At 41.1% G+C, this 26,978-nt stretch overlaps 2 protein-coding genes across 2 annotated transcripts; both read right to left on the bottom strand.

The window, feature by feature from the left end:
• Positions 1 to 2,277: 2,277 nt before the first annotated feature.
• LOC120746175 (transmembrane protein 182-like) lies at positions 2,278 to 9,480 on the bottom strand. The gene is made up of 5 exons (XM_040051492.1): positions 9,156 to 9,480; positions 6,467 to 6,563; positions 6,251 to 6,379; positions 6,029 to 6,166; positions 2,278 to 4,012 (listed from the first exon to the last, which is right to left on the bottom strand). The coding sequence occupies exons 1-5, from the start codon at positions 9,324 to 9,326 to the stop codon at positions 3,744 to 3,746; spliced, it is 804 nt and encodes a 267-aa protein (XP_039907426.1). The 5' UTR covers positions 9,327 to 9,480; the 3' UTR covers positions 2,278 to 3,743.
• A 162-nt stretch (positions 9,481 to 9,642) lies between these two features.
• On the bottom strand, positions 9,643 to 19,151 carry LOC120746174 (actin-related protein 3). The gene is made up of 12 exons (XM_040051491.1): positions 18,948 to 19,151; positions 18,529 to 18,584; positions 17,547 to 17,671; positions 17,350 to 17,460; positions 15,375 to 15,470; positions 14,967 to 15,074; positions 14,724 to 14,867; positions 12,828 to 13,001; positions 12,629 to 12,721; positions 12,425 to 12,550; positions 12,198 to 12,281; positions 9,643 to 11,797 (listed from the first exon to the last, which is right to left on the bottom strand). The coding sequence occupies exons 1-12, from the start codon at positions 18,989 to 18,991 to the stop codon at positions 11,702 to 11,704; spliced, it is 1,257 nt and encodes a 418-aa protein (XP_039907425.1). The 5' UTR covers positions 18,992 to 19,151; the 3' UTR covers positions 9,643 to 11,701.
• Positions 19,152 to 26,978: the final 7,827 nt, after the last annotated feature.

Genomic DNA, 26,978 nt, shown 5'->3' with positions numbered 1-26,978 from the left:
ATGTTTTTACGAGGGTGTGACATAAATGCCTTGGGTTGCTTTTCTTTGTGGTAAGCTCCTTTAAGCAGACAGCTCTGTCCACTGCAAAAGTGTGATGTCGCAACTTAAAGGACTCCTGGCAGTGGCGACGAGTGCATGCATGTTCCCAAAAGCACTCCTGGATCGAGTAATGAATCTGCCATAATCTCTATGACCAAGTGCTGTGACTGGATCTCCTTGCATTTATTAGAAAGTAAAGATCAACCCTGGGCTACGACGAGGAGGTGACAGAGATGTTTGGTGACAGCTGGGGGAATGAACGTGACATGCTCAGGTGTAATTATGCTCACCTAGTTCACAGCGGAGATTAAGAAGAGAAGGGACGGATAAGAGCAGGAGCGTGAGACGTGAACGAATAATGAAAGACTCGTTTTCGTCACTGTATCATCTCGAGGTCTCACTTCTGTTTGCCTTTTCCAATTATAAAAGGTGTGACTGTGGGCCTCCACCCCCTCCTCCTCCTTGTGATATAATGTTAGTAATACTTAATTTCAAGGGAAGGAAAAAATAATAATTCTTTTGTTTGTGAGAGAAAATTGAATGAGTTGACTTAATTATCACTTACAAATTTCACTCCTGCTTCCCTCCCTTAGCAAACCTAATCTGATGTGTGCACTGCGACTCTGCATTTCACTGCCATGTTGTCGGACATCATCGTAAGGAATCTACTAGGGGGATAAGAGTGATTTTAATGAGGTGAGAGGCAACGCTTCCAAACGCTATCCTGAGCCGACTCTGCCCTCTAGTGGCTGCCAGGCGTCTTTACATGCAGGCCAAAGCAGCCCTCCTATCAGAAAATGGATTATGACAGTCTAATTTATTATTATCCCCATCCCTCTGACCCAGCATTTCAGATCTTCAGCCTGATGTCCTCATGACAGGCAGCCACAGTCACACTCAATCTACTCACTGCTTCCACGCACACTGAAGCGGCCTTCCTCTCTTCAACTTTTGTCAAACTTGATTTATCAATTATAATAAAGGCAGAGTGAGAGCGGGGAAGCATTAATCACAATGGGATCTGTTAAATGGATTAGAAAAATCATTTGCAATGACTAACTTTATCCTCACTGATGGAAGCTTTTTTGTGTTTTGGTCCTTTTGACATCGCTGTACGGTTGGAGTGACTTCCTGTCAAGCATTGCTTGCCTCTGATTTTACTCTTAAATCATACTAATCCTGATGTGATCCATCCAGATCTTTATATTTGCTAGAAATAATAATCAAGTAATAGTGAACAAGTAACCAGGTACTGGATAGAAAATCACACAGTGGAGCACTATCAGCCTCCCCAGAGCCCGGACCTCAACATTATTGAAGCAGTGTGGGATCATGTTGACAGAGAACAGAACAAAAGGCAGAAACATCCAAAGAAGAGCTTTGAATGTCCTTCAAGAAGCCTGGAGAACTATTCCTGGAGACGACTTAATGAGAGAGTTCAGACTGTGCTGAAAAATAAATATCGAATTTCAAGCTTGTTAGAATTGTACAAACTGTTTTTGCCTTATATATTGTATTTATATGTATGTTTGTACGTGTTTCAATAAATCACTGCACCTTTTCTCTGCAGAAATCTGCTTTTCAGTCTATGAAGGCATGAAGCGCTGCATTGATTTTGCACTCAGTGATCCAAGCTCGTCTAACGCCAGCACATCTCTGTATCTTTTGCAGCTTTTTGTACCAAACCTTTCCTTACAGTCACCTTTCCAAACAGCCAGCCTTTTCAGCAAGGACTTCCTAAGCTTACCCTCCGAGGATGAGTGTCATCTGGACACCTGTCACGTCAGCAATCTTCCCCATGATGCATGCTGCATGTATTTATCTAGACCGAGAGATGCACAGTATTTATAAGTCACAGAATATTCTTATAATTTTCAATACATTTGTTTAAATTCTTTTAGTTATAGGTCATAAAATGGAAAAATGCTTGAAGAATTACATTATTTTTCTAATGAGTCTAGAATTTATTTCAGTTTCCTAAATAACTGTTTGAAAACATCAAGCTTTTTGAGAATATAGTTTTTTATTTAGAAGATTTATATTACTCACTGGGGGGAAAAAAGTTACTTTTTTGCGACAGAGTAAAAACTGTAGCTTTAAACTGTCAACAGATGAAATCTGAACTCTCTGGTCGTCATTTATATGCACATATGCTCGATTACTATCCGTATGCTGTGTCAATGCAATGAAATCTTTGAGTAGAAGTAGAGAAAAAACGAACCTTTACAAACAGCAAAATGCAGTAAATGTAAAGTTACAGTAGTTTATTGACTGGAGTAAAATGTCGAACATGAAACTGCAAAAGCAAACTGATTTTAACCCCGTACGCGCCCGTAGGTACATGCCCCTACAGTGGTTTCAGTTTGGTGACCGCAAAAATTCCCATCACAGGTCCGTGCAGCTTTAACCTACGAGGTCGACTCTACTTTTATGGATCACCAAGTCCTGTCATGTACATCACAGTAATGGCAAAGTCCCTTTGTTTCTGTCAAATGTCTTAAAACGAGTCTCAACAGCTCAGTTTCCAACCAGCTTTTCTTACATATTAAACTTCTCTGGACTTCCACGTAAGTCCTGCAGTTCCTCTAAATCCTACTATCTTAAGTAACACACGTTAATGACTAACAAACCTGAAAGAGCACAAGGTTTAGGCCTTTAATGTAAATGACGCTTTTTGATTTGTTGAAAATTGTCCTGTATGAACGTTGGTTTGATGCCCTCTCTTAACTTTTTATATTGTGTAATTGTATATTTTTTTCAATTACAACAAAAGAATGTATCAACAATGAGGTAAACAGTAATTCAAGCACACGCGATACGATCACGTAAATTAAAATAAAAACAAAATAAATCTCTAACCAAAACGAGATCAGAGAAAAATATAATGGCCACCTGAAAAATGAAGCCGACATGACTCAGTGTGAGCTATACTGTTATAATGTTATGATGTAAACAGACTGTTGTAATGCTCAACTTTACAGTAATTAAACAACAGTCCTGTTGAATGAATTTTCAAATAGGAGCTTGAAGCCTACTCAGGCAGTTGTAGCAATTAGCTTTCTTCGAGGCCTCACGAAGCTCAACATCTCCTCTGTGTTTGTGGTCCTGATGCCTTTTGGATAACTTTAAATCAACTTATCTGATTAATAATTCAGCCTGATTTAGTTTTGGCGAATTAAATTCTGGTATTTCTTTAGTACTAATTAGCAGATATGTGCAGTTTATGAATGCAAGCTTACTAACCAAGCTAATCACTTAGCACTCCAGATATGGTCACTTCTGGCGCCATGATAACATTAGGTCTTCAAAAAGGAAAGTTCAAATGCCAATGCTTGACATCACATTGGTTATGTCCAGCTTTTATATACAGTCTATCATCTGAATGGACTGTAAACTGTATATAAAGGATGGTAACAGCATGAATATCATTGGCCAGGGACTCTGTAAGCATTTCTTTAATGCTTACAGTGCTGCTACACACGAGACAACTAAAAAGACTAAAAATCACAGCATTCAGTCGATGGTACAAGACAAAATCAGATTCGTCAGGAGCCTCCTGTGACTGATTTTAAGCCACAAACCATTTGTTTTTCTTCTCAAGCATCATCAGCTCCACATTTGCAACTCATCTACACACCAAGCACACGGCATTTCACTCCAGACACGTGGAGCGGTGAACTTTTGAACAAGTCGACTGTCTGTATTCACAGCTCATCTGTCGAAATCTCCGAGATTTTGTCCGTGCTGTCCAGCTCTTTACTCTCGATGCTTCGTCCGACCAGGACGAAGAGGAGGCCGGCCAGTAGGCAGAAGAAGACGGCCACCGGAGCCAGGAAGAACGAGGGGCCGTGCTGGACGCTGAGATGGAAAGACGGGCAGCGAGAGGCTTTCTGGTGGAGGGTAAACTGATCCAGAGTGTCCAGGACCTGGATCCACATCAGATACATCACCACCACGATGAACAGACACACGCCTAACAGACACACGGGAAACAGTGCAGGTCATTCAGCTTCTGATCTATATAAGATATACAGACATAATAACCAGGCTTTACAGGAGAATCAAGAATGTAATGGGAGCAAAAATGCCAGATGACATCTGCAGTGTAAATATTTCTACTCATTTTACAAAACGTCTGTTGCAGCCTTTCTCAGCTGATGTGTTTCTGTTAAATACTGTGTTGTTTGTTTTGTTTTGTCAGCGTGTCATCTACTACACTTTTGTCCTCACTCCGTGGGACACGTGTAAACCTGCAGGACAGGTTTTTACCAGTCAGTGGCACAGCAGGTCGTGTTTTACTGCCTGTTTTGACTGCTCAAAGTAAAACAATAAATTGTGCCGCTTCATAAGTACAAACAATGCAGTCATTGTGAAATGAGACTGTTTTTTCTTCAGTTTTTCCTCTGCGTAGAACAGGAAATTGGAAGCATGCATAAAAACATTTTACATGGCTCACATGTTTGCCAAAGCACGGGAAAGGCTTTCCTCCCTTCTAATTTCTAAATTTTGCAACCTTACCAATATTTTCATACTAATGTTGGCTCGTAACAAAGATTTTTTCCGATTTTTTTACTTGAGTGATCTCTGCAGAAGAGGAAAGGATGTCCTGAGACTAAAGGTATTGATGATTGGTGTTTGGGGTTAGCTGGAACCGCACACTTTCAAATTACATTCTTGAGATAAACGTTTAGCCAAGAGCTTCAGCAAACAAATACACCAAAACAGGGAAACCGTTAAATGTGCAGAAAATAAAACTCCTCAAACACAACCTCCAAACATGTTCTCATTTAAAACTGAGCTGCACAGACCTGGAGGCAGTGTTAGCTAACAAATGTGAACCTCTATTAAATGTTACATTATTTCTAGTTTCAGTGATTTCTAGTTAAAATATTTTTTATTTTTTTGATACTACTAAAACTAATTTAATACCACTAATACTACTAATATTACTTTCTACATTAGTTGTAGTGTAGCTGAAAGCATTAAAATATTTTGAAAATAAAATTGTAAAACATATTTTTCTGAATATGAACAATTTTTGTTTTATGTTTTCTTTTATTCCAAAGCCAAATCTGCACTAGAAACTTTGTGTTTAACATTCATTAATGTTTATAATGATTTTTAGAATTAAGCTACTTTACTTAAAAGGATTAAACTATTTAAAAATAAAAGACGTGTTTATGTCTTTGAAGTTATGCAAAATTTTATTTTATTTATAAATTCTTCCGAATCAGCTAATCAAAATTATTGCACGTTATGCACATTAAATATAATATTTTTTAACAATCCTACATTATTTATCATAGATATGAAAGTACATAAATAGATTTTTAAATTAAAACACATTTTATCCAAACAAGTAAAAAAAGGTGTTGTTAAAAAACTGCATCCGGTCAGAAAAAGTGGCCTACAGAGGGCAGGGTTTGCCCAGCATACGATAAATTAGATTATTTTGATCTGTCAGTCATGCAAAGCTACTCAATTAGAGCAGAAGAACACAAATACGGAGGTGGATATGAGCGGTGGAAGCCACTTTAAACAACTTAATGGCTACGTTTGCTGTAGCACTCCTGGCCAGTCATAGAAATCAAAGCCAGAACACTGGCTTCACTGTGTAGTGGTTTGTAGATTCACTGGGGAAGAGAAAGGTCACTGGTTCAATTCTAGCCAGAGACCCATATTCCCTTCAGACTGTGTCAGAAAGCTCATGTGGCGTGGAAAAGATGGCAAAAGTGTACCTGCTGTGATGATCTCTAGCGAATAAGGGATCAGCCAAAAATAGTTCTCCTATTTCAGAGACAGATGGACACTGGATAAGAGGACTGTGACCAAAACTGTCATTACAAATGGAGTAAATTATACAATTTCTTCTTTTGGGGGGCAGAAATCTCACGACATACTTTAAAATGTTCTCATGATAGTCTCCTTCTGAAGAAAGCTTCTGAGGATCTGTTTGAGAAGAAGCCTCCAATTCTATATTTAGCCTTACCGCCAAGCAGCTGTAGAGCCCCGCCCACTTTATAGAGCTTGTGGTTGGTCAGTGGGCCGGCACAGATGACAACAAATCCACCAATGATGATCGCCGCCAAACCCATGACGAAGAAGATGGTCCAGCAGATCCTGAAAACTGAGGAAAACACGACAGCCAGTCAGTGCTCAGTGCTGTTTTTACAGTAACAATGTGCCGCTTGTATAACAAAGTGATGCCAACCAGTGGCCGCATTGCGTTCAACAGGCTGTCCAGGAAACTTGTGCGGCTCATCCCACAGCTCTACCGGCTTGTTAGCAGGAAAAGGGAAGAGGAAAGCGACCTCGCACACTTTTGGTAGAGGCTGGTTTGCTGAAGAGGGGGGAAAGGCAGCTGTCACAATTAAAGGTTCACTGTGTTATTTTTGCCATTTATAAAACATGTAATGAAGGTTCTCACAGATCCAAAGGTCCCATATTGAGTAATCATGAGAAAAGGCCGTGTAGGAGCACCGCCAGAACAGACCCTCATGGAAAATGGTCACACCCTGTGAATTCTGCCGGATCAGAAAACAACATCTGATGAGAGCTGTGGAAATAAACCCTGTTTCTGACCTGTGTTTGGAGCCAATTTTAATGAATACCTCAATGAATTTTACTCCAGAGCCACTCATCTCCCGGGTTTCATTACAAGAATGTGTGGAGGACGAACAAGATCCAAATGCAGTGAGTGCTTTCTGGCAGGGAGATGTTTAAGTTATGGGATACAGCATAAGAGGCAGGTTTAGTGTGTCAGGGTAACCAGAGCCTGCTACAGAAAAAGACTGGGGGTCCATCGGCTGCCAGCAAACAGACACATTTGAGGAAGTTTGCACCCAGAGACCCTCCACTGGAGCTCTTCTAGCTTACACTGAAAGAGGATCATGCTCAAAAACATCCTGATGGGATTGGTGTTTTTTTTTTTTAATTTGTGTGTCAATTTGATCTTCACAGAGTCTCAAATGAATCTAGAGTGCATGATAATCAAGTTAAAGCAGCCAAAAAGTATAAGAAGAGAAAGAATACTGAAATTTTAAGCAATGCAAAAGCTATCAGGACAAAGGACACAAGGATATCAGTGCAAGAATAAAAGCCTGATCATCTGAATGCAGATCCATAAAAAAGTGCACATGTGCGGTCTGAAGGGAGTGGTGCAAAAGCCAACTGGGGGAATACTGCAAGTTGGCACACTGAACTTTGTGACCTCATCTTCTCTCATGTGGCCAAGATTTGATTTTCTCTGTCCATTCATTTAAGTCTCAAGTATCACCATCCAGAGACACTATATGTAAATATTCAATTTGTAGGTCTACAGCTACAAAGTGAATTTGGAGACATTTAAAGTCATAGATAACGTATCTGATGCACAAGTACACTATATGTCTATTTTTCAGCCCCTTCTCATGCACAGGGCCTAAAATAACATCGGTTGTTTTGCAAATGTGAAGGGTCAGTGGTGTGAAACATCACCAACTAGCCAGAAATGCAACCCATGGTACACAGTATATAGGACGTGCTGTGGGCTACCCCACAAAAATCAATTAAATTGACTGAATATATATAAAATTTGTCATCATGTAAAATACAGAAATCTTAATAAAAATACAGAAAATTTCTGTATTCTGTATTTTTACAAGTCAGTAATTTAATATAAAGTTGTTATAGCTTTAAATTCACATGAAATCTTCGTTTTGTTTTTAGAAAACAAATCTATGTTAAATTATAGAAACCACATTTCTGCATCTGTTATCTAAAATTGAATCAAATATTAGACACATGTTTACATTTTCTAGTCCACTGTTAGCAACAAAGCCTCATACAACAATTCTCAGTGCTCCTCGTGATGTTTACAGGACAGTTACAGGGTTATTTAGTTATTTATTTTGCTCTACTGTGCCCCCTGTGTGTACACATGGGACAGCAGAGACCACAGAAAAGACCATTCAGCAACTATGGGTTGCTGCTGCTGTGGAAACGAAGCGGGTGGGTCCAAAAGTTAAACTTTTCTCAACTTTGAGGTGCACAATTGAAGCGATTACCAATGACAGCGAAGAACACAGTTCACATGGGTGTTACAAGGTTACCTAGGCAACAAGAGCCTGCACCCGGTCCACTAGCGACATGACAGCAACAAAGTGATGTGTAATAAGCAGCCTGACAATGGTGATGAAGGTTACTGTGACAAAATAATGGCATCATGTAACATGTTGACACATTGGTTTGTTATACTTACCCTGTTATACTCCTATTTTAGTATTATTTTGCTCTTTCAGTCTTTTTTGTTACAAAATCATTTTATGTTTGTGTGCAGATTAGAAGTGTAACGCTGTTGCCATATAATCCAAGTACTGGCCTCTGGTCCAGTGATTTCCATGCAGTGGTAAAGGTTTGCCAGGCCTCTCAGCCCAAATCAGCTTTAGGGAGAGCTAATGGAAAATCACTAGCATTGTACTAACATTTGTCAAGATTTATTTCTTAAAATATAATAAAATATTATACACACTTTTGTCTTTTAAATGGCCTGAAATATGAGAAAAAATAGATTTGTGTTAAAAGATGTAACAATCTTTTGATCTTAGCCATCCACGAGAAATCTGGCTGGTGCAATCCTATACTGAGTGTTTTTGTTGTTGTTGTTTGTTTGTTTTTTGTTAAACCCATAAAAAAGATAGCACTTTGGGCACCAAATATTTTGCATGAATAAAAAAAACAAAAATTCCTGTATTCCATTAAAATACAGTTGCAGTAGCTCAAAAAAATTACATTCTCGTGTATTTTTACTTATTTTTTTTAGAAATTGATGATGTTGACTCAAATTTTAGATACAAATTCACAGCATTACGCTATCATTTAAGTTTTATCTAATAAATAAACATATTTTAATGTGGAAAAATCTGCTTTTCATTTTTTTTAAATGACAAATTTAGCGTATTAACAGTTTTCCATGTTATGTTAGTCATTCAGTCTGTTTGTGTAACTTTTATATTTCAAAGCATATTTCTATTTTAAATACGCATGTTAATAAATACATCTTTACTCATAAACTACTGTTTCCCTTTCTTAAAAGGCATCACATAAATCAACTCGTCGCTCCTGCACAGTTCAAATACCTTCACGTTGCTCTTCCCGTCTCTCAGGCTGTGTTCTCCGGGGTTGCTGCAGGACTCTGCAGCCAGCAGCCAGTACTCAGTCCCACAGGAGAGAATCAGGAAGAGAAACCCTGTTGCTCCAAAGAATAAAGCAAAGAAGAGGAGCACCTTCAACCTCAGGCTGGACGACATGTTTAAATCTTTCCAGATTCCTCCGTCTCGGTGATTCTCTTTCTTACTCTATTAGCATGTCATGTTGAAAAAGTCTGATAGACTCCTAAGAGGCTGGACATGTCGATTACGCATGACACTCTACACAGGGCTTCCCTTTTACTGCTGACCAATCGGGCACAAGAAGGTGGCTGAATTAAAATAAATGTGCACCATATGTTGGAAGGGATACAGTTACAGAGGCCAGGGCTCAGACACACATAAATAGGATGGGTACATTTAAAAATAGAAGCAAAGCAAACAAGATAATAAAGCCCGAAACAGAGAAATCAACACGTGAAGAAACATCTCCTTGGCGTTTATTGGAATGCCAGCATTGAAATCCAGATTTGGTACAGTACAAGGCTATCCAGTATAACTGAGATCTAGGCAACAGTGACAGTCCAACAAGTCATTCAAACTGCATGTTCATATATTAATACGATTTGTTTTTCCTTCAAAGACGGGTTGTTCAAGAGATGATTAATACAAATGGGGGGGGGGGTTTAAAAAAAGAGCAAAGCGGTGGTGATTTGTCATAATGCTGCAGGAGGAACCAGGAAGAAACAAACATGAGCAAATAATTTCATGTAAATTCAAATAAATATTTCTTCCAGGTACTGAGGGTACTTAAAAAAACCAAAGGAAATGGGAATGGTCAGTTTGTTTTGGTGATTTCTATTTTTTTCCTTCTTTTTTTTTAATGCTTGCACCCATTTGATTATCATAAAGCTGCTGCAAAGAAAGGCTGCCTTTGGGGTCACTTAGAAAAAAAAGCTATCCTTGAAAGAGAAGCTCTGAGATTTAATTGTTTCATCACAAATTATTAATAAATTTAAATGGAAGCAGGGCAGTGCGTGCTATGTGAGTAGCTACCATTTACAGATGTTCCCTGATTCCTCACAGTTGGTGAGAGCAGTGACTTTGTCCTCACGAGGAACACCCATCCAGATTATTTCATTGCACTTTATACTGCACGTATTTGGGAGCCCAGCAATACGCCCGTCAAATAACAAGTGGATCAGATGAACAGTTGCTGACACAAGCCAAGAGCACATGCACATACAGAGGCTCCTCGAATTATTAAAATATCGATGTAGGCTCATGCAGGGTCTCGTTTTCAGCAAGCATCGCTCCTTTATCACCCAGCAGAACATTTTGTTCTTGTTAAAAGGTTGACTGGTCATTTAGATATAAATGTATTTATAAAAACTTTTCCAATAATGATAGTGAAGCTGAAAGCTGTGCCGATTAAAGAGGCAATGAATCTGAACCATTCGTCTTTTCTCTGTATGAAAACTGCAGAAAAATTAAAACTGTCATACAACAGTGTGTACTATCCCTTTACAAACTGGAACAGTGTTACTCTTACAGGTACCATTTAAAGATGCTGCCACCTGAGAAGCTGTGAGACTCTCAGCCCTAAGATGCACTTATTTCCGGTCAGTTATGCATTCACTTCAGCACCGGTGGCTGAAGCCAGATTCGGCTTTTCGAAGAAAGGATTGGTACACACCACAGACTGAAATCTTCAGTTCTTAGAACGAGAACACTTTAGGCCTTGTTTGTTTCCACTTTAACTGACCCCAAACGATGATGCCCCAGACATTGATAAAACTAAACGCATTGCTTTTTAAATCAGCGAGACAGTTTTCAGTCAGGCTAGCATAATTAGCGGCCTTTTAACATGCGAAGTTTGAACTGGGGAACACTATATGCCACTAAAAGAGGAGTGATGGTTACAGAAAATGGACCCAAGTATGCCTACAGAGTTATTTATACATTTCTGATCCACTTCATGTTACATGAGATTTTAAAAAATCTAATATTCTTTCAAAAACAAGAAAATTTCAAAGTGACTCCAAGCTTTTGAGTAATCGCGTAGCAAAGCATGATGTGTTTCTTAAAACAACTGTTACACTTTCAGTTTTTAGAGTACAGAACACATACCACAACCCAACCCATATACACAGAATTGCATTTATACAGGACTCATGTTGATTAATTACATTTTACAATCCTGTGAGGATAGAGTAAGTACATATATGAGGCACGCAGAAATTAAAGATTTATCACCTATCATCATTATTATTATTATCATCATCATCATCAGCCTACTTGCAGTAAACATTTTATCTGAGGATCCTTTGGGCTGAGTCACCTCTTTCCTCTAATTTGTGAGGATGCTGCCACTCTTCTGGCAGTTTGTTTGGTCCACTGTAGCTCTATACAAATAATCTGTCGGAGCATCCGTGCAAAGGCTGGAGGGACTTGCACAGCACGTGAGGTCTTGCATCGTCCGTTTTTTGTTTTTCCTCTTCTTGGCCTCCCCTGAATGCACTCTTTCTCTCCATCGCCTAAGACATGACTCCAAAGACGGGGTTGTGGCGGCAGATGCTTGGCCCGATCTCCTCGTAGTCTTTCTTGGTGTGGCACACTTGGTAGAACTCGGGCTGCAGAAGCAACACACAAATGTAACAAAGCAAACTTAAACACTGAATAACATTTTGGAAACATCACAGTGTAAACAAAGAAATTCAGGGCTTAAATGTTGCAAAAGAAGCCTGTTAGCTTTCTTTCTAATGCGCACCTTCATACAGGAAACTTACAAAATAAGTTCTTTTACGTACTGGATACTTAAGAGAATACATTTTGGATAGTTCAGCGAGTATGTACTGGGTAGTAAAGCGAGTAAGTACTGGACACATGGGTAGTAACGGTGTGCATATATTATGGAGTTAAAAGCGTACAGCTTACATCACTAGAACTAGAGAGTGTAACTACAGGGTATTTACTACTATGATGAAAACACTGATTGCAGTGCAAAAGTACAGATGTCCTTGAAATACTCACAGTAGATGCCAGCATTGATCCTCCGAACCAGACAGCGTACCTCTGCATGTGATGGGTGATGACTTGCACATCGATGGGTTTGGGCTGCAAAACAAAGATGATTTGTGCTCAGTTTACTGAAAAGCCTGGAGGCTTTGGAAGAAAGCTTTCTTCTGCAGAGCAAAATGTTTCACAGATTTATGTGAAGCTGCCTGTATCAGCTCCTCGTGCTACTTCTACCCCCTTACCTTCAACTTCCCACCGCTCAGCTCTTCGCTTATTTTCAGTCGTGCGTCCACAGTCCTCTTCAGGTCCCTCTGCAGCCGTCTGCCAAAGTCCCTGAACATGGTGGAGCCTCCAGAGAGCACGACATTCTGTGACACAACACAAAATAATTACTGCTATGTGTTCCATGCCATGTTTCAAACAGAAGCAGACAGGTGTGCGTTTACCTTGTAGAGAGGACGCCTGACGTCGATGGGACAGTTCTGGATGACTTCATCCACCACTTCTGAGATGGGCTGGGTGAAGTCTGGGTTGGCAAACTGGATGAAAACAAAAAGGTAAAGTTAAAAAAAAAAATATATATAATATATATATATATAAAAAATTAGAGGAAATGTGAGCAAAGCGTGTCCGCGTGTTCTGTACCTCAGGGTGGAAAAAGATCTCAGGGCCGAGGAAGCGCTCGTACCCAACGTCGATGGTGAACTCCTTCTTGGTGATGGCGTTGACGCCCGTGTACTGTTTGATCCATTTGCTGCCGTCTGTGTCGTACTTATTAAACTCTTTAACAAGGTCAGGGCACACATAGCTGAACCGCTCCTAAAAACACAGCACAAAATATTTGGCAATACTGTAAGACAAATGCACATGGAACTAAACAAACAACGACGAGCTTCCTGTTTTAAACCTCTGGAATGAATGGAGAGGCTAGCAGTTTTCAGTATAATTTAACTGTGGCTTCTAGTAGCATCTGTTTCTACAATCATTTTATATGAGTGCTTGAAGTTTGTTGTATATTTGCTGCTATGACAACTCAATTTCCCTCTGGCATTAATAAAGTTTCTCATATTCTGATGCTTCTGATGCCACACTGACCTCTAGTGGCCAAACTGATAAGTACATGACAGAAGCAGTACAGCAATCATCTGTCAAAGGTATCACTTCCTTTTCTGCCTTGTTTTCTTACAGACTGCATCTTGAGTTAGTTTCCATTTATAAATTAAAATCTATACAACAACAACACCGCATGGACAGGACAGCTTCACAATGACTCAAACTGGTGCTCATGCTGTTTGCAACGACACAAAAGGTGTCCTCGTGAACAGAGGCCCAGTTAAACTCTGTCGCTCTAAACTCTGTTACAGAGCTCGGCCAACATGCCCCTGCAGTTAGCAACAGAGATGAAGCAATCCCTCAAGTTGTGTGCCAAGGCTGTCACATAATCCTCCCGGTTTGTCCGCACCCTTGCTATGACCTGCCGATGCTTCTTTCAGTAACGAAGTGCCAGCTTTAAGGCAGGAGTGATGGCAACAGAACAGCTGCACTCCAGATCTTTTACCTCAGCAGTACTCGCTAAGAAAATCCACAATCACAGAGCCGGGCTTTTGTGTTTTGATTCTGAGCTCCTTGACTGAGAGACACCTTTCTATACGACTACTCATCTACATGGACATGGAAATCTGGTACTCCGTGGCAAATGCCAATCAGTCATCACAGTGCAAGGCAGTGAGCACAGGACCCACTAGAGGGCCCTCAGGTGACCCTCATGAAGTCAGAGACATTCACACTAGTGACCTGCTGGAGGTCATTTTATAGCTCTGACAGTGCTCACCCTGTTCCTCCTTACACAAAGCAGCAGATACCGGTCCTGCTGATAGGTTAAGGCCCTTCTACAGCTCTGTCCAGCTCTCCAGGAGTAACTGCCTGTCTCCTGGAATCTCCTCCATGCTTTTGAGACATAGTGAACCTTCTGCCAGTGGCACATATTGATGTGCCATCCTGGAGGGGTTTGACTACCTCTGCAACCTCTGTAGGGTCCAGGTGTCGTCTCATGCTAGCAGTAGTGACACTGAGACTAGCCAAAAGCAAAACTACTAAAAACAGTCAGAAAAGATGAGGAGTGAAAAATGTGAGTGTCCTCCAGCTGTAAACCGTTCCTTTGTTGCGGGTTGTCTCATTGTCGCCTCTCTAGTGCTCCTGTTGTTAATTTAATTGACACCAAAGCATCTGAAGCTGATGAGAAACCCCCTCTGCAACTGGACTGACCCTGCGTTATTGTCCATTGTACTCTGCACAGCAGCATAATTTCATATTTATTAAGACTTTAACCTAGTAACTGAGACCATGAACTCATCAGGAAAATCTTTACTCCAATCCAAGATCAACTGAAAGCCAGGCTCACCTTCCCATATATTTTTATACAGTCTGGCTGCTTTTATCGCCCCCTGCTGGCCATTAGAAAAAAGGGCTTTTTTCCCCCCTTTTTTTTTTTTTTTTTTTTTTTAAACCTGTCTTTGGTTGGTAAACATGAAGCGTACTGACCTTGACAGCTTTAGCCGTCTCCAGAGACTGCTCTGGAGGAATCCCCACCTCTCGTTCCCTCAGGAGCTGCTGGATGAAGTATGTGATGTCTCGACCGGCGATGGGGATGTGCTTGATGCAGCTGCCGATGACGTAGCCTTCAGCCTGGAACGCCACAGAGCAAAGGATTAGAGCTCCAGGGAGCGGAAGTGAGGCTGGGAGCTAAAAAGCAAATAATAATCACAAAAAAGACGCGACACCGACCACCGGGATGACGTGCGTGACCCCGTCTCCGCTGTCGATCACCGTCCCCGTCAGCGTTCGTTCTCCCACCTGTCTGGATGTCCAGGAGGCAGCCAGCGCCAGGACAGCCTGGGGAAGAAGAAAAAAAAAAAATCATGAAACATAGGTTTAGGCTCAGGACACTCATGTGCATTTATATGAAGTAAGAACAACCCAAACAAACTGTGAAACCTTGAAAAAGAAGAAGTGAAAACCCGCATTTCCCCATAAAACATCCTCGGAATCACATTCTCAGTCAAACACACAAATCTAATTATACGCACGCAGCTCTCACGTCTGAGCTCAGTGTTTGAACCAGCTGTGAGTGCTGGGTTTGAACTTTTAGGGATTTGTTTCCAAAACTCAGAAAAGCCTTTGCAGCAGTCTTACCTGAACAGCAATGTAGAGGCCGGGGACATTGAAGGACTCGAACATGATCTCTGCTGTGTACTCTCTGTTTTCTGGTGTGTTGAGGGGAGGCTCTGTCTGAAAAGGGAAGACAGAAGATTTTAGGCTGATCGTTCACACGAGACGGTCGTTGCTATTTTGGTTGTACTCTTGATTCCCTAGCAGTTTGTATTGAAAACAAACTCTCTGCAGAGGAGCGGACACGTCTGACAGATTAGAGAGGCGAGGCTGAGATGGTTTGATGGTTACTCGGCACAGCTCGACTTTTAGGGGTTTCATTAGGCCAGGGGTCCCCCAATCCCAGTCCACGAGGGCCGGTGTCCCTGCAGGTTTTAGATGAGTCCTTGATCCATCACAGCTGATTTAAATTACCTTCTCAACATGTCTTGAAGTTCTCCAGAGGCCTGGTAATGAACTAATCATGTGATTCAGGTGTGTTGACCCAGGGTGAGATCTAAAACCTGCAGGGACACCGGCCCTCGTGGGCTGGTGTCCCTGCACCAGTCCCCTGCATTAGGTGGTAGCAGCTGGTACAAATTACTTTTTTAGTGTCCGTTCAGGCAGGGGCTCCAAGTGATCCGAAAATGTGATGTCAACATACTAAATGCCACCGATTGGCCAGTTAGTGGCGTCACTCGATCAGTTATGAAAAGCCCGTCTTCCTCATGAAAATCAAAACTGAAATGGCTCCACACAAACCCACAATGTGGTCCCAGAGTCTGTCCACTGTTATGTTGCTGCAGCAAGAGTGCTGACAGGGACTAGAAAGAGAGAGCAGATTTCTCCTTTATTGGCTTCCCTTCATTGGCTTCCTGTTAAATCCAGAATTGAATTCAAAAACCTGCTCCTCACATACAAGGTCTTAAATAATCAGGCCCCATCTTATCTTAATGACCTTGTAGTACCATATCACCCTATTAGAGCACTTCGCTCTCACACTACAGGCTTACTTGTTGTTCCTAGAGTATTAAAAGTAGAATGGGAGGGAGAGCCTTCAGTTTTCAGGCCCCTCTTCTATGGAACCAGCTTCCAGTTTGGATTCGGGAGACAGACACTATCTCTACTTTTAGGTTAGGCTTAAAACTTTCCTTTTTGCTAAAGCATATAGTTAGGGCTGGACCAGGTGACCCTGAATCCTCCCTTAGTTATGCTGCAGTAGGTGTAGGCTGCTGGGGAAGCTTTCTCACTATGTGTTAATAGACCTCTCTGCATTTAATCATTAGTTATTGTTATTCTTTGGCTCTCTTCCACAGCATGTCTTTTGTCCCACCTTCCTCCGTCACCCTCAACCAGTCACAGCAGCTGGCTGCACATCCCTGAGCCTGATTCTGCTGGAGGTTTCTTCCTGTTAAAAATGAGCTTTTCCTTCCTTTTTACTGTCGCCAAAGTGTTTCCTCACAGGGTTATATGATTGTAGGGGTTTACTCTGTTCTATTACTGTAGGATCTACCTTACAATATGAAGTGCTTTGAGGCGATTTTTGTTGTGATTTGTGATTGTGTCGCATACAAATGACGTCACAGTACTTCAAGCCGTGTCACTATAACAACCACACCCAGAGGGGCTCAACTGTAATGTAATGACATGTAATGGAAAACGACCAATAGGAACAAGAGGAATTATTATATTATTTAGGTCGCACCAGTTTCACAACACTGAGACAATTTGATCCCGCAAATATACTCTGCCGACCTGAGTGCAGTCGTTGATTTAGTCGGACTTCATTTTTAGGAGTGTAGTGAGGTTTCTAAACTGTCTGGTCAATTAAATTGTAACAACAGGGAAAACTTTTGACTTGATTTCAGCCTGTTTGGTCTCTTTTGAGAACATCTGTGTTTTGCCCTCTAGGCCACAGTTAACAGAAGTTCGTGTTTGGTGTAGACAAGAAAAAACAGAGGAGGGGCCCTGCCTGCTGCTTAGCTCTAACTACCATTAACCCACAGTGCTCTGGTCTTACCAAAAGGAAGTAATGATCTTCAGGTTCTGCCCGCAGATACTTGAAGATGATCTGCTCCATAAACCTTTCCATCAGGTCCCAGTCTTCCACAATCCCGTGACGGATGGGCCACTGTGGACGCAAAGAGAGAAAAACAGCATTAATATCGATCTTCAAACACAAATTTGACTCGGCCCCCACGTCGGCGTCCATCTCACCTTCGTTGCATACGACGGTTTATCGATGGCTTCGTCCCCGATGAAAAAATCCAAATCATCGACTCCCTTCATCATCCTGCGCTGGGCCTGGTCTCCGACCTTGGCCGATTCTTTGATCGCAATACCTGCAGACAAACGATGTAAACTGTAAATACTACGGGTGGAAGAAAAACAAAAAATTGGTACAGCACAGTACCAAATATATTTTATTAAATAACTATGAACAACAGGATTGATCATGCACTTACATCCTGAGATAACATTAGTCGAGCAAACTTAGATTCAAACTTAGAAAAAACTTAGAAAAAACAAAAAAATCATCCAACACTGGACACAATTAGCTTGGTAAAGATATTTTAGACACTCGGTCACACGAGTGGAAACAGGACAGCTGTTTCCTGTCTAAATAGTTGCTCAGAGTCTGATGGCGTCGCACACTCATGAGGTCACCACAGCAGATCAGCTGCATGTTCTCCTTCACCGCATCCATGGATGTGCTCTGAGGTCTTGGTATTAAACATCCTTTGTCCAACTTGTGATCTGTGAGGTACGTCTAACCCACTCCCTTAAATATATGCAGACCAATCATGCTTACAACCACAGTCCCTCCCTACTAGAATTTACATTATGAGCCAGGAAAAACCTGCTGTGCGTGAGTTGATAAGAAAATATTGTTCCAATATGATACCAGCCTTACGGAAACCAGTTTAACTGCTCTGGTACATCTCTAGGGTGAAAGGAAGTCGGCCTGAAACTGTTGACCTGCATTAAACCACACAGAGGCAATCCACACTAAACTGTTGGTGTTTATGCAACTTAACGAATAATGCAGTTTAATAATAAATATGCTCTCTAACAGCATCCCAGCACGTAAATAAATCCACATGTTCGACATTGCCTTGTGTTTAAACTAGTTTTAGGTCTTTAGTGGTTTTGTTTTTTGTTCTGTTTTTTTTGAGGGGCGGGGGGTCTGTTTACTTACATGAAGGCATGATGAACTGTGGCTCTGTGTTTCCTGCATATCCGAGCTTCGTGTACCTAAAAGGGAACAAAATCAGGGATATAAGACACTTTCTCCAGGCTTGAGCGAACGTAAGTGTGTAATATGAGGGCTGCTTTCTCCAGGAAGTAACATTAGCTTCAGCGGCTAGCAGCAGCTAACAGCAATGACAAAGCTGAGGGAAGAACAAAAAGCCTTCAAAATAAAGCAGCTGGAAACTTTGGCTGGATTTGTGGCATTAACGCCGACTTTACCGACGGGCTCAGAATAACAGAGAGGCGCTGAGCAAAAGCCCCCAGCCTGAAGGCTGAATAGGGCGTTAGCTGAAGTTTGACAGTCGCTTAGGTGGTCAATGAAAAGCAAGCTAACGCTAACTAGCCTTTTATTGTGCTCCTACTCACCCCGTACCGCAGTCAACAACACAAGCCGGTAGCCGACCAGCCATGCTCGCTCTCCTTCAATCTGTCCACGGAGAAGTAAATGAGGCGCCCGACACAAGCGGAGAGATCAACAACGGCTGAATGAAATCGCTGCAGCCTGAATGAATAGCAGAATAGCTGCCGAACGGAGAGCGCTTCCGGGTGCGGTGGAATTTCTTCTAGTGCAGAGTCAGCAGGTTCAGACGGGCAACTGTGGCCCCAAGTGGACGGAGACTCCAACTGCAACAGTAGAAAAAACAGAACAACAGTTGAATAGCCCCTTATTGTCGTTGAACTTGTCGGTGATCCACACCAACTGTGCTGGAATAAAATATGAATAGTAAGACAACATGAATATCTTCTTGATGCATGCTCAATCATCCAGGTAAGTAAATCACAAAAAGTTGATTCTGTTCATCTGGACGTAGCGTTTTCAGTGGGAGAAATGTTTCGTCGCTCATCCAAGTGACTTCTTCAGTCTCAGCTGCCTGCAGGTTTCCAACCTTATAAACAGTACATTTGCATAATGACTTAAACCAGCACCACTGAATGAACGAATGGGCTGGGAGGTCAGTTCCTTGATCATTAATATGCAAATTCTCATGACCATTGATTAACCACCACTGATCAAAACACTGTGATCAAAGACCACTGATCAAGGGCCATGAGTACGATTCACAGAGAGTTGGGGAATGGCTGCAATCACACAAAGGGCGGGGTCTTATTTGGCCTTCTGTTTGGATTAGTGGCTGCAGTCGTCACGTTTCACCCACAGCGTCCGCCTGATTGAGCCCCTCTTTGTCTTCATATTCAGCTACCTTTCGTACTTAGTGGCTGAGCTGTTTCCCTTATCCAGCATCATGGCGTAAGTGCAGTCCAGACACGACAATGTTCACAGCTGAGAGCAAAATGTAAATAAACCTGCACCCAACATTTAAAGTGGGAAAGTGTCACCACAGTGTGAAAAATAATCATGCGACATATATAAGTACTGTTAGTAAAATAACAATAAATGTAACTGATGATTAGTTTGGTGTTCAACAACTTTCCAGCTCCATATTTTAATTTTAGACTCTACTAGAAGAGCTTTGCATGATTAACAGTTCAAAATAATCCTTATTTATCTGATGCTCAGCCTTAGTGGAGCCACTCAGGTATTTCCGCTCCTCTTCCTTTCAGACAACTTTCTTCTTGTTGGCTGCCCTCTCAAATGGAAGGTTAAACATCAAGTGTGCTGTCTGTGCTCACAAACAGAGCTGTATGCCACAGATGACCATGTTATGGATGTCTGTTTTTAAAAAAGAATCACACAGAGCCAGAAATGGAAATATTTGAGTGCAGTGATCTCATTTGTTGTATTAAAATAAACAGTTTGAGATGATGAAGATGATCAGAAGATGGTGCACTGTGGTCATAAAGGGATGGACATGGTCAGTAAATATACTCAGGTAGGCTGTGGTGTTTAAACGATGCTCAGCTGCTGTATCCCATCTGTCACAACCATGCTACATATAGAGTCACTTAAATCACCTTTCTTCCTCATTCTGATGCTCAGTGTTATCTTCAGCAGGTCACCTTGACCATGTCTGCATGAACATCACCACAGGCTGGGTGGTCATATGCAAAGTTAAATCCAGCAAACAGGGATTTAAAGCATAACAACATTATAGACTCTCTGTTGTAAAAGAATCCTTTTGAAATGCCATTAAAATTGGCATTTTTTAGCCAACTAAATATAATAAAAACAAATGTGAATTTAAAGCTTGAATAATGCTTTGATATGACTGTTTCTTAATAATCAGGTAAATAAATGCTATAGCACCCCCGTGTGGCCAAAAAACAATGTAAAGTTCAAAAGTCTGTTATAACCAAAATGATATTTATATATGTGTATATAATATAAAATAAATATTCCCTCTCTTTTTGGTAATGTTTCATAATGTTTCATAACAATTAGTTTGTCATGTTAAATGCTCTAAAGTTTAAATCTTTATTTCTGTTATTTTTGCACATTTTCCCTTTTATTTTCTTTCAGTTTTAACACATTGAATCAGAATCCGCTTGGTGGCCTCTGAAATATTATGCTGTGTGGACAGAGCTGTGAAAAAGAACCGTCTGGAATTTTTTTGGTTTGTTTTATTGTCCTCCCTGCAGCATTGTTGTATGTGCTATAACCACGAAGTACTAAATGGAGGAGAATGTATCCCAGAGGTTGTGCACCACCATTCACCACGTTGTCAAGATGCGGTCCACTGTCTCCAAAATAAAACCTAATATATATAAATATATATGAATAAGTCACACAATAATCAATAATATTACTAGGAGGATGGACGGATATGTTGCTGACATAAAATTTATGCAGCATCTTTCTTTTTTCACTTTGAGTTTGCAAATTGAAATAATAATTTAAAAAAAAATAAGAACAATATCATCACCATTAATATGAATAATAACAGCATGAATTGGAATTGAATTGAATTATTATCATTAATATTTGTCTTATTATCATCCTCATGCTGCTGTAGCGTGTGGTGTATAAACATGTATAATGTAACTGCAAAGAGCAGCAAACCTGTTCTGTAACGACCTGTACTTTCTGTGCAAGCTCGATTTTAACGTAGACTTCAAACATTTGCGGTGTTAAAAGTATCCAGCGTTTATTCTTTATGCTGTCTGTCTTTGCAGGTTTTCCCCATATCAAAAATAGAAAGCGACCTCGTCTCCCTCTGTTGACTCCACCAGATAATATCAGTGATTTAGGTCCCATCAGAAGCCAGACGAATTGGTGCCAGCCCTCCACCGGAGGCCCGCTGATAAAGACAATATATGAGCAGGAATGAGCTTTAGGGCTTGATTCTGTCTCTCGAGCACCTTCCCACATTAAAGTCAATCCTATGTCCCGAGAACATCGGCCCTTTGTCCTCAGGCAGACTCATCACTCACACAAGAGTCTCTTCACCACATAGTCTCCCATAAAGGCCCTTGGCTCTGCAGCCTCTGATAGAAACCGTCCTCTTCTCGTTCCTGTGGAGTCTGGCTGCTTAATGAAAAATCTCTATCAAGAACTGTGGCTGAAGCACTTTGTTTCATCTCTGTCAGTGGCAGCAGAGCAGAAGCCGTTATTGAAGAAGGACTTCCTCCCTACATCGAATAAAATAAAACAGCAGAGGCGTGTTTTCTCCTACTGAGGGAAAAACAGCATTTCTGCATCATTGTGAAACAACAGAACTGTACCAACGGGGTAAATAGTATTTAAATGGTGTTAAAGAGGTTTTAATTTAGAATGAGAAGGAAAAGAAAAATACATTTTTGCAAGGTTAAACAGGCATGTGGGATATAATCCCACAACTCAAGCGCACTGCCTAATGTCCAAAATGCCCTACATTTGTATTAATAGTCTGTTTTTGTCCTGCTTCGGTGGTATTTCCTGCAATGCATTTATAACACACGCTACAACTCTTCCTGGAAGTCTTTCCACAGGTTTAGTGTTTATGGGAGTTATTGAGCGTTCCTTCAGAAGCACATTTGTGAGGTCAGATACTGATGTTGGACGAGAAGGCCTGGCTCACAGTCTCCACTCTAGTTCATCCCATAGGTGTTCTGTTGGGTTGAGGTCAAGTTCATCCACACCAAAATCTCTCCCCCATGTCTTTATGGACCTTGCGTTGTGCACTGGTGTGCAGTCATGTTGTAACAGGAAGACTCCATCCGCAAACTGTTCCCATAAAGTTGAGAGAATACATCTTCACTGCTCTCCAATGTAAGGCTTGGATATATAGAAGCCGTAAATCATCATGGCATAGAAACCCATTCAGTCAAGCTCTCTATCCACTGTTCTTGAGTTAATCTCAAGGCGACATGAAGTTTGGAGGTCTATAACACTGTGCCGACCCCACTCTGCACTCTTATAGTGTGTCATCCAGAGCTTCATATTTTTGTGTGTCACTCTTTTGAATACTAGAGGGCACCACTGCTCACGTTTTCAAGGCCTTCCACCCTGAGAGTGCATCACTCACTGGAATCACACAAAGAGCAGCTTCTGCACCTTTTAAACAGCCTCTGTTAAATGCAGGGATTTAAAAAAACAATTTTTTTTCTTCTACTTGGCCCTCTTTGATTCAGCTGCTTCTCTCTGCTGAGGTGCAGAGTGTATTTAACACTCGTCCGATGCTTGTTAACGTCCACACAGCCACAGATTAATCTCCCCCTTTGCGCTAAATTGTGTTTATTGGCCCCACTTAGTGGAATGGAGATTTGTGTTTGTGCTCTAAAGTGGATTGGAGGGAAGCAGTTTGTGTCAGCTTGACTGCCAAGTCATCAGATTCAGGATCATTATTGGCTCTACCCACTTTCCAGGCCTGACGGTGTAGACAGTGCAATCTGTTAATAGAGTCTCGTCTTAATTTAAGGCCCACAGCTGGGCTTTGATTCGCTGGTTGCAGCTAATGGAATTTAAGGAGGTTGGACACACTGATGGAGGGTTGCTTTCATTTAGTTTAACTATGTGTACAGTATCTGAGACTAATTGACCCTCTGGAGCTTTTCTGATCTCGCCGTCCTCTCTTGTCCTGCGATCTGTGCCTCCCACACCAGAACTGATCATTTCCTTCTCATTTCCAGACAACAGTAAACAAAAGTAGATGAGTTGAGGTCCCTCGTCAGCTTGAGTATTTCCGCTGCCAGAGTCGTACTGTGACTGCGTCATTAGAGCAAGGCAGAGGAGGGCCTTATTATTTTTAATAATCTCCTGTTTTTCGCTGCTTCTTATCCCCCAGAGGTCTGCAGTCGGCACTTCCCCTCTGTGATCGTCAGCCCTGACTCCCTCGCCCTCCTCCTCCTCCTCCTCCTCCGTATTCATGCTTAATGATGCTCAGTCATACAGGCGCACCCTCACACTGCAGGACTCTCACTGATGACAGGCACAAAGTTTAAATTGCAGCAGCAACACGCACACACAAACACACAAAACTGAGGTTTGTCTTTTCATCGCTTTGCCAAAAATTATTGCACGTTTCTCTCTATAGTCTGCAGGACTCATCGAGTGGGAGCTGCTCTATTGTGTCTCAAACAATGCACCGCTGCATTGTCAGGCGTATAATTGAAAACGGTTACTTGGAAACACTGTTATGGCTCTTACAAGTCAATCATCCATTACTGGTGACGCTTATCATCGCAGCCACAACTGGACTGTCAAAAGCCTTCAAAACGGTCGGGAAAGAGACTGGAAAAGTAGCTCACGAGGCAGCGTTTAGCACACATGAAGTCACAGCTTAGGGGTGTTCCCACCTGAGAGATGCTTCTTAATAAATTAAATCATCATTTAAACACTGCATTTTGTATTTACACAGGTTATCTTTTATATTAACATGTCCTTGATGATTTGGAACATTTAGGTGCAACAACTATGCAAAACAAAGAAGAAGAAGAAAGACCCCAAAACTAAGAAATCAGGAAGGGGGGAAACTGATTTGCACAGCAGTGTATTTAAAATGATACACTGAGGAGGAAAACTGTTTTTCCCAGGAAAAAAAATGAATCTGTAGATACATGAGCTGCAAATTCCAAAGACCGAGCTACCAGACAAACAGCCACTCGAAGACAGAGGTGTAAAACAGGTTTGCTGTTCATTCTGATAAAGTCCTCTGTGTGATATAACACTTTTATCACGTTTACACTGTTGGCAGTCTTTCTATCAACTGCAGGTTCACTTAACAAGACTGTGCTTCCTGCTCAATAACGATAAGTGAAAGCAGGCTGCAAACTGTCTGAAATAAATGTCTTGCATGCTCAATCATCCATGTTCATCTGGACGTAGCGTTTTGTGGGAGAAACGTTTCGTCACTCGTCCAAATGACTTCTTCAGTCTCAGCTGACTGCAGGTTTCCCCAGTCTTATAAACAGTACATCTGCACAATAACTGAAACTAGCCGACTGAAAGAACAATGGGCTGTGAGGTCAGTTCCTTGATCATGGGATAGTTTCAGTTATTGTGCAGATGTACTGTTTATAAGACTGGGGAAACCTGCAGTCAGCTGAGACTGAAGAAGTCATTTGGACGAGTGACGAAACGTTTCTTCCACAAAACGCTACGTCCAGATGAACAACCTTCTGGGATGTCTGAAATAAAAAATGCTGCAAAAACGTACATGCATAGTCATTTAAAAAGAACAGTACAGAGACATGTCAGCAAAGTGTGGTTAATTTAATAAAACACCACATCCATGCCGTCCTCGGGCTGGCTGTTCTCAAGGTTAAAGACTCAGAGAGAGAGGTTAGGCATACCTAACCCAGCAGGGACCACCAGCAGAGGTGAACATAATTTGGAGTTTCACCCCCTCAAACAAGTTAATGCCTAGGTGCAGTGAAATTCTAATATCAGACTGGAAGCAGGATGGTTTTATTATGAAAAAGACATTAACGTGTGATATTCCAGCACAATATTTCATAGACTTTAAAGGTTCCCTGTAATTTCCTAGATAATAATTATGTGGCTGTAAATTTACAGCAATATTCTGTTAAGGGGCTTAATTTGTTTCTAATTACTGCAAAGGAAGAAAAAGAATCTGTGTTCAAAGGAATTTTTTCAACAAATTAACTTTAATTAAGCAGTAACCTCTGTAAGTCGGAGCACAGAAGGTCAGCAGATATATCGTAAATAAAAATGTATGATTAAAGGAATCCATTCATTGTTGATTTCTGAGGGAACATCTACACAGGCATACATTCAGTAACCATCGCTCCTGTGTTGCAGTTGCCCCCTGTGTTACCAAATGTAAGTTTATCATGTTATAAATGCTGATTGGTCATTGGAGAAACTCTTATACAATTATGGTAGCAGAGCTGAAAATGGTGCTTGATCTAATAGTACTGGCTGAACTAATAAGAGTTGAGGGTCCGCGGTTGCTTTGTTGAGCAGAGGTGAGACCGTGCTGCCAAGAACGCAGACCTTTCTTTTACTTTATATTGTTTAGTTTCAGTTTGGTTTTTCCTAGTTTCAGTGTTAGTTTTAGTTGTTTTTTATTGCTCATGAACACAACCGATCATGGTCAAACTGTTGTGATTTCCCACACCACCATCTGTTTTACGCAGAATGTCTTGCTGTTGGCAGAGGTCAGAGGAGAATGACCATACTGCTTCCAGCTGACAGGAAGGGAACAGCAACTCAAATAACCACTCGTTTCAACCAAGTTATGCAGAAGAGCATCTCAACAGCAGCAGAAGACCACGCCAGGTGCAGCTCCTGTCAGATAAGATCAGGAAACTGAGGCTACAATTCACAGGGGCTCACCAAAATTGGACAAAAGAAGATTAGAAAAACGTTGCATGGGCTGGTGAGTCTTGATTTCTGCTGCAACATTCACACGGTAGGATCAAAATTAGGTGTGAACAACATGAAAACTTGGATCAGCCTGCTTTGTATCAATTCAGTCTGCTGGTGGTGTAATAGTGTGGGGGATATGTTTTTAGAAAAAGTATAAAGTGGCCAATGAAAACATTTGTAATGTGCGTGACATTTGTCAGGGGCAGATTTGATAGGTTCAGACTAGCAATTACAATGCAAACACTTGACGACATGCGGACATGCTGGTCTCGATAAATGTCCAGACTGTCTCAGTGCTTATTGGACAAATTTGACCACACTGACCAAGACTAAAGCCGAGGACATTTCCCTATCCATAAATTATAAATTTTAGTTTGTTTTATAAGCACACAATATTGTTTGTTTGTTTTTATTGTTATTTCACTTAAATACAATTTCTAATCACCTATTTTTAGCTTCTAGTGTCGTTTTAATGAATTATTATTGCTTTGGTCAGAAGTCTTGCAATTTCTTGACAATTTCCCCGCCTTAAATTGTCTTAATTACATAGACCAAGAAGTTTCCAAAAAGTAACAGAGTTATTATTAAATGTTTAATATTTTGCGCTCCATTATCTGTTAAACTTCTTAGTTTTCAAACACAAAGTGAACGAGCTCTTAGAGTGAAATCACGACGTCTTGCTGCTTAAC

The sequence above is a fragment of the Simochromis diagramma genome, unplaced genomic scaffold, assembly GCF_900408965.1.
Source record: "Simochromis diagramma unplaced genomic scaffold, fSimDia1.1 OVJJ01000107.1, whole genome shotgun sequence".
NCBI classification, from domain to species: domain Eukaryota; kingdom Metazoa; phylum Chordata; class Actinopteri; order Cichliformes; family Cichlidae; genus Simochromis; species Simochromis diagramma.
The sequence above is the reverse complement of the archived record's forward strand: the minus strand, read 5'-3'. Positions and strand labels throughout refer to the sequence as shown.